General features: G+C 42.2%; 1 protein-coding gene across 1 annotated transcript in view; it reads right to left on the bottom strand.

Moving 5' to 3' along the window:
- PCSK2 (proprotein convertase subtilisin/kexin type 2) overlaps positions 1–8,070 on the bottom strand; it is a 258,735-nt gene that overhangs the window by 15,211 nt on the left and 235,454 nt on the right. Inside the window, exons 9-10 of the mRNA XM_011371282.1 lie at positions 7,668–7,883; positions 5,491–5,591 (exon numbers count right to left, since the gene is read on the bottom strand). Coding sequence (XP_011369584.1) covers positions 5,491–5,591; positions 7,668–7,883 — 317 coding nt within the window. The remainder of the gene's footprint in view (positions 1–5,490; positions 5,592–7,667; positions 7,884–8,070) is intronic.

Below are 8,070 nucleotides of genomic sequence, written 5' to 3'. Positions count from 1 at the left end.
AGACCCAGTAATTTTAAGGCAGGAGAGGGTGACAGGGTGTTCACCCACATTAGTACACTGGAACTTTATGTCAAGTGACAGCCAGTAAAGGCAGAATGAGATGTGATCTGATCTTTATGAACATCAACAGGGAGCATGGGACTAGAAGGCATGACCACACAAGTCAGAGGCTGCTGCAGGAATCTGGCCCAGGTATGGCCATAAGGAACAAAGCTGGGAGTGAGTGGTCACAAGGCCGTGCATGCGTAAATACCAAATGTTCAACAAAAATTGTGACATTTGTGCATCTGGCTCCAATCACTTGTAGGAAACTGTGATGTTCCAAGGACAGATGTTTAATTGTCTTAAGCCACTCAGGGTAGACCAGCTGGTTCTTGGTTGAGAGCGAGCATGCAAAGAGATCAAAGTAGAAACCAAGGTGTCTAGTGGAGTTGGAGGATGGTTATGTCTTCATGTGGAGAGGCCAGGGCTTCAAAGAAAGAGGTCACTCAGGACACTGTGGAGAAAATCCTGGACACTGTGGCAGAGGTGTGGAGCTCTTGGGAAAGCCAGTGTGAAGCCCAGGAAGAGAATGGCCTTGCACGACTGAAAGAGGAATCTTGTACTGGGCAGACTCAGGAAGGACTGTTTCCTAAACCACCTAAAGTTGGTCCTCGCAAGTGTATTACATACTCACGATTGTGTCCTCGCAAGTGTATTACATACTTACGATTGTTCACCTATGTATAATTGGAAGAACTAGATCACCTATGGAGTTTTGCACTAGCTAAAACGTACAGTAGGTTTACCAGTATAAAATATTAACCCTTTTTTTTGAGTTCCCTGTTTGTGAGGATTGCCCCTCACCATCACCTTTCAGAGTCCTATTTATGGTATCAAATTCTCCTGGACCCAATTCACATTTTTTTCCTAATGATCAAGACAGCAAAGAGAATTTAAGGAGAGAACATGCATCTTTAGAGAACTTGAAAACTGAATGTTTTACAGAGGTTGCAGTGTTAAGGTTGGAGGAAAGACTTCTACTAACATCTGGTACATTCTAGAAGCCAATAGAATTTTAATCCCTCTACTTACTGGATATAATCTTTATCTGAACAGAGTGAGGTGTGTGAACCCCAGCAAGCAGCTTCATTGCTCCGGGCCTGGCTCTCTTATGCATAAGAAAAGATATTTGGAGTAGGGAAAAATCCACTTGTTTTCTTTCAGCTTTAGAATTCAGAGTTTATCCTCTACAATCTGACAGGACTAAAAAACAAGTTTAAGGGTTTGGATTATTTCCAGTTTGAGAAAAGTAATGCATTTGTAAGGCAAGCTGGTATTTTCTCTACAGTCCCTATTTGCCTAAGTCTTATAAACCGTGAGAGAAAACCTAGTTTACATGACACCCTGGTGTGCAAAATCTCATTTTGAAGAAATTGAAGCTTGATTTTGTGCATTGCTTTTGAGGAAAACCAGTTCATTCACTGCAGCCCACCGCCCTGGGCAGAATAAGTGGTGAGACTCTCAGCCCAGATGGTGGCTCTTCTAAGTTGCATAGTTGAGCCAAGGAAAGATCATAGAGTTGGAGCCCAGGCTCCCTAAGGTTTAAATCTCAGCTCTGCTATTTTCCAGCTGTGTGATTTTGGACAAGTTACTTTAACAATCCTAGCCTCAGGGTTCTCATCTATAAAATGGGGATAAGGCCTTAGAGGTTTGTTGCAGGGTGTAAATGTAGGTTACCATGTGAAAAGTAACAAGCATGGTAATGGACACTCAATAAAGAGGTTATTATTATTAACAATAAAATCTATTGCATATATCGAGCATTGATGTTAGAAGAGAATAGATAGCTTCCCAGGTAAAGTATTGGTCACAATATTTTAAAGTAAGTAAATATTTTTCAGCTTTAAGTCACATTCAACCCTAAAATCTACACATATCTAATTAAAAAATATAGTTTCTTAAAGCCATGATATTTTTATCCAAAAAGTCATAGGAGACTTATTGATGATCTAACTTTCTATTTTTCAGATAATAGAGACAATAGAGATCCGAAGATGAGTAATTGCCCACTTAGTTGCTAGAAGACACTAGCATTTCTTTCTTTTCAAGCTATCCTTCTTCCTTCCATAATAAGAAAACCTCAATTTCATTCAGAACAGCAATGTTATCAGCAACAAAACTACATTTTCTAGCCTTCCTTGCAGTCTGGAGGGGTCTTGTGACAGTTCTGTCTAATGAGAAATAAGTAGAAGTCACTGGGTGGGGCTTTTTGGAAAAACCTTTGAACAGGGCTGACTCAGCTGGTCAGTTTCTTTTTTTTCCCCTTTGCTCTTCCTCTTTTCTTGCCTGAAATATAAACACAATGGCTGGAGCTCCAGCAGCGTATAGAGAACATGAGATGGAAGAGCAGAAATCCAGAGAGAGCTGGATTCCCTGACTCATGGGCAGTACCCCCATGTTTGCCCTGGGCGCTTTACCTCTGTATTATCTTTCACATGACAGAAAAATACTGCCCCTCTTCCTGGTTTAGCTATTGTTATTTGGATTTTCTGTCTTCAATCTTGACCTTATCCCAGCACCTGATCGGAGGCTGAGTCTAGATATTCACATTCTGCACAACAACAACATGATTCAGAGGTTCATAGAGCCATTGACTTACTTGGTACCACACACCCCAGTCCACAAACTAGCAAAGGGCTGGCTGCTTATGTAGTACCTGGAATGGGGTCGGAAAGATAAATTCCTGGGCCATCTGTCCCTAGGGATTTGTATTCAGTGATTTTTTTTGGCTGAAACTTGCAAATTTATCGTTTTCAAAACTCCCCCCAGTGCTCAACTTCACCAGTTATCAGGGAAATGCGAATTAAAACTACAATGCAATTCCACTGCACACCTGTACCTCTCATACACTACTGGAAGGAGTATCAATGGGATCATCCACTTTGGAAAACTACTTGGCAGTGACTTCTGGAGCTGCATATATGTACATCCCTAACTCAGCATTTTGACTCCATAGTAAACACCCAACAGAAATGTGTCCATAGCTTCACCAAAAGACATGTACAAGAATGTTCATAGCAATATTACTCATAATAGCCCTAAAGTGGAAATAACCCAAATATCCACTTATACAATGGAGTAATAGTCCACAAGTATGAATGACCTATAACCACACACAATAGCCTGGAGGAATCTCTCAGACTCTCAGAACAAAAGACCACAGACTGGTCCTCAGGTAATGGACTGCTTCTTGATTTGGGTGATGGTTATGTGGATCTAGTAGCCTTGTAAGAAGTCATTGAGCTGTGCCTAATATTTGTACTTTGATGAAAGGTTTACATTAAAAAAAATTCATCCCCTGGGAAGTCAGTTATGAAAACATTGTTCTAGTCCAATATATAGGCCACTTTACTATAAATGGTTCTTTTGAGGCAAAATTTGCCTCTTTACGAACTTTACCCCTCAAACCTAGCTCAGTCCTCTAGAACCACACAGAAAACCCTGAGTCATATAGAGAATATAAAATATTTGAAGATGGCAGTCACCTCCCACTAAAGAAATCCTTTGATATTTCAACAAAATTGGTCACACTGGGAAATGTAAGCAATATTCCCTGTGACTCAAGAAGCCATTTTCAAGCATTTGGAGGGAAACATTTTATGAGATTAAACAACGAAGTGGTGACTAGGCAGGAAAGAGGAAGGGTTTCCTTTTCTCCCCTGGAGTCATGGGGCAATTGTTCTCCCTCTTTTTTGGTCCTGATGGGCATACATTTAGACAAGGTTATTTGTTTACTGCATCCAAATTTCTTTGTAAAAGTTTTTTTTTATTGGTCCTCCGGGTGGGAAAGAGCTCTCCACTGCTGTCACACTTGTCATTGAGGACTCTCAGTTGCCTTGTCCCAAGATAAAGAGAGAAGAGCTGTGGGAACTGTTCATGGAGAGGTTTTCCCTCCTCCTCCTTCTGGGGTCTCTCTTTGTGCTATTTCATGCTAACCAGTGGTTTTAACTGCTGGCTATTGGATCTCCTTTGCTCATAGGTGCAGGAAGCCAGAGGTGCCTCAGAGTTTGTTTCCCTAGGTGGCTCTTAGCCAATGACTGGCCAGCACAAGAACATGGGAGCCCAGCTCCTGTGTTTAGAGGTAGAACAATCTCTGAGACATAATTTATACTCCAGAGCTCTTCATGGGAGCCGGCTGAACAGTTTCATCTGCAGGAAACGCACATAAGCTGTGAGTAAGTTTAGGTCTCTGTGTTTAATAGGACACTATGTGAAAATAGGAATGCTTTGACCAGTGCCCATCTCTTGGTGCCCTAAATTTTCCATCTGACTTTTGTTAGGAGAATCAAAGTGGATTTTTCTGATCCAAAAAGAGGAGTACCTTCCAATTTGGGGTCTTATCTGTAAAAGGAAGATAATTATGCCTTTTCTGCTTGAAGGCAGAGGGTTGGATTAGATAATTGTTCAACGTCCCTTCCCATTCTAGAAATCAACTTTTGCTTCCTTTGCAAATCAGAAAATGTAGTGCGTATGTGGAGAGAGATGAGCAGGGCTGCCTGGAGAGTAATGCTAGAAGCTCTGGTTGCCTAGCAACGGTTGAGGGATGTGGGATGAGGACTCACTCTGCATCCCCAGGAGCCTGAACCCAACTTTTCACAAGTTCCTGGTGCTGCATTCTCAGACAACTCCCTACATAGCAGACATTTGCACTCACACCAAGTGCATGGTGCCTGAAGCCCACATGTTCATTGCTTAAACACAAGGCCAGCCTCTGGCTTGCACTAAGAGAATATAGAGTAGCAGGTGGGCAAGTACCTTGGCTGATGCTCATATCCAAGGTGTGCCCAGCAGTAGTGATATGTGGCCTCTCTGTGGGAGGGTGACAACAGAGAGATAGTTCTTTTTTTACCTATAGCTTGGAAAGTTTCCCAATAAATCCCATTTCTTGGTCTCTACTGCATGACTTTGCCCACCTTGTCTCAGTGTTAAAAAGTGAATCCACTTTATAAGTTAACAAATCTTGAATGGGAGCATCTTGTTTGCCACACATTCTGACATACCTTGCTAGATACTAAGGCTGGTAATGGTTTTCCTTTATTTAGCTGATTGTATTATTGGAGTAAAATAGCCAAGGGATACACAAAGTATAAAGAGAAGTTTTTTTAAAGAAAAAATATCTCCATGCTCCTATTTTGTATCTGAGTAAGTAATTAATATATGCAGTTGGGAGTTGGGGTCTTGCACTGTCCTAGGGATGTAGTTTTGAGGGAGGGAGGGAGGGAGGCGGGGGGAGAGAGAGAGAGAGAGAGAGAGAGAGAGAGAGAGAGAAAGAAAGAGAGAGAGACTTATGGCCTATGGTTCATTTAGAAAATCCCACCAGAGTTCATTGACCCTGACTGTTCATGGGCTCTCACACCCTCTTTTGCCATGGACATCTGGTGTTGGGTGGAGAGATACATGTCAAAACACCCTGCAGAGCTGCCCCTTGGCCTCGAGCTGGAAACATACTTAGCCTCTAAAGCCAGTGCAAACACTCCAGCTGCCTCAGGAGCAGCTGCGGATGTCCCAGAATGCCTCAGAGTGCAGTTTCCATACAAATCTGTGGTTGCCTGAAAGGGAAGATATTGAGTAATGAGTGAATAAATCACACTATTTTGAACCCCAAAACAATATGGAGCAGAAGACTATTCATTTCTTTTATTTAAGCTCAATTTTGTTCTGAAGAATACTAAGATGAAGGTAAGAATAAACTTAGCACTCATATATCTATCTATTTTGTCATACATTTTTATCTGAGCTTCCTAGTAGCCCATGCAAAAAGGGGCACACAATGAGTTGTAGTTACAGCATCTACAAGATAAAAAAATAAAAGTAATTGTTCAGAGAAGAATATCTGTAGCTATTTCACAGACTAGAGAAATTTATTTCCTGGATCCTAAAAGGAAACATGATAGGTAGAAAATGACTAGTCAATACCAGCACCATAGTCAATGCAATGGTGAGTTTTGTTGCTTGGGATCAGCTCTCAGAAAACCCAAGGGCCATTGTATCAGCATTTTCCCTTCAGGAAGGAAATAATGGCATTCCCAAAGAGGAAGAATAACATGCTCAGCTAAAACTTGCTAGAAGGAGAGGCCATTACAAGAAAATGTTTCTCTACATCTAAAATTCATAGAGAGATTCTGAGACATGTCAAGCCAAGATAACCTATATGTGAGTGATTACCTCCACAATTCTTCTTAAGTGGGGAGATCTTCTTAATGACCAACCAAGTTTTAAAGAACTTTCACAAAGAGGAAAACATCATTTTCAATGTTTGTAAGAGTCAGGTTTTCATTAAAATCATGTATGAACTATAAGAATTATCCTTGCTACTCTGTAGGATCCTCAACTGGGCCTATTATTTTGAGGAACAAGGTACCAGGGATGTTTAAAGGCATCTATTGGAGAAAATTACAATATTCAGAGGGAACTCAAGGCACTTTTCCAGCCCAAGTAGAAAGATAGTCCTAGATAAAGTTGAAGACAAAATATCACCATTGGGAGGCCTTTGGGAAAGGAGTTTCCAGGGGGAGTAGTGAAGCATTACAAACAGAACAGGTTTGGGGCCTCCCTCGCTTGTCTCTTTCTGCTGCTCTTCTCTCTTTCTGTGTAGGATAAGAGGAGCTGAAGTCTCTTTCTGCTTGGGAGGAGCTAGCACACTCTCTATTCTCTTCAAGACTAAGGAGGAACCCAGGAGGGCTCATGGAGGGAGCCAGGCCAAAGTCTGTATCTCCTGTAGGTAAAGCGATCTCATGTGAGAGCCTGGCCAGCTTGCCAAGGTGGACCCACGTGAGAATTTGGAATAGAAGCACTGGTTGGCAGTGATTGTATTCTGAGTTCTTGCTATCCACCCATAAGAAGCCCCAGCTGAGGTGGGTAGCTGGTCAGGGTGTAACTAATTCAGCAGGACTATTGAAACATCTACCAAGTTCTTGGCTTGGACGTATGAGGAAAGGCTGATATGTGAGGGAAATACCCAGAGAGAGGAAGAGATAAAAAAAGGTTCATTACAATGTACAGATATATATTTCTAAGGGACTCAAAAAATTCACCATTATACCTAGTTGCCCAAGAAGGAAGAGCCGCTCGGAAAAGTACAATAAATACTGTGATTTTTAATATTTTTGTTTTCTCAATCATTGATCCATTTTACACTGATGAAAATCACTACTCTTTTTTTCTGAGAAAATACATGTGTGTGCCCTAAAAAATACCCATGGATGCTATTTTTTAATTACTTTACTACATGGATGGCTTCTTGGCTTAGATGGGGTTGTGATGTGATGCCCAAATTCTTAATATTAGTTCTCTTTATAAGTGACCTGCCTGGGCAACTTTTTGATAAACCAGAGTTCATAATTATTTGTAAACCGAAACAATAAACGAGAAAGACAATCTATGAAAAAGAAGTTGGAAGGGGGTCATCACGTTTTTTGCTTTCAATTCATATGTGGTATGTACATCTCTATCTCAATAACAAGGCATTATCAAGCCTGGAATAAGATGGATCTCCCCTCAGAACATGCGCTAACTTTTTGGGGAAAGGGGGCACTCCCTTTTCTCCCATAATATCACAGTATCCGCGCATGATATCGGTGTCTGTGCATTCCACAGCTTCACAGAGGGCCAGTAGCTGTGCTTACCACTCCGGCCTCGGGGTTCCTCTTCCTTCCATTGCTGAAGGTGGAGGCCAGGGTGGAGGAGCAGCTCTCATCGTACAAGGCTGTCCTGCCGTCATTGATAGCCGAATTGATGGAGATGGTCCACATGCTGGAGGCGTAGCCATCGCAGTTGCAGTCGTCGTAGCTGCCACCATCCCCAGAGGCCCACACATAGATGCTGCCTTTGCCCCCTCGGCCCTGTGAGAGGACAAGAGAGATGCCACCAATGCCTACACTTGTAGGTTCCAGGGGCTGCAAGGAGGGTGCCCTGATCCAGGGTGGGGGTCCCACTCAGGGAGGGTCAGGACTTGGGCTTCCTCAGCAGCTGAATGAAGTGACTTGATTCAGTTCTGTCTGCCTGTGAAAACTACTATCTTGGTGGGGC

This window comes from Pteropus vampyrus, unplaced genomic scaffold, assembly GCF_000151845.1.
Source record: "Pteropus vampyrus isolate Shadow unplaced genomic scaffold, Pvam_2.0 Scaffold7, whole genome shotgun sequence".
In the NCBI taxonomy this organism is placed as follows: domain Eukaryota; kingdom Metazoa; phylum Chordata; class Mammalia; order Chiroptera; family Pteropodidae; genus Pteropus; species Pteropus vampyrus.
The sequence above is the reverse complement of the archived record's forward strand: the minus strand, read 5'-3'. Positions and strand labels throughout refer to the sequence as shown.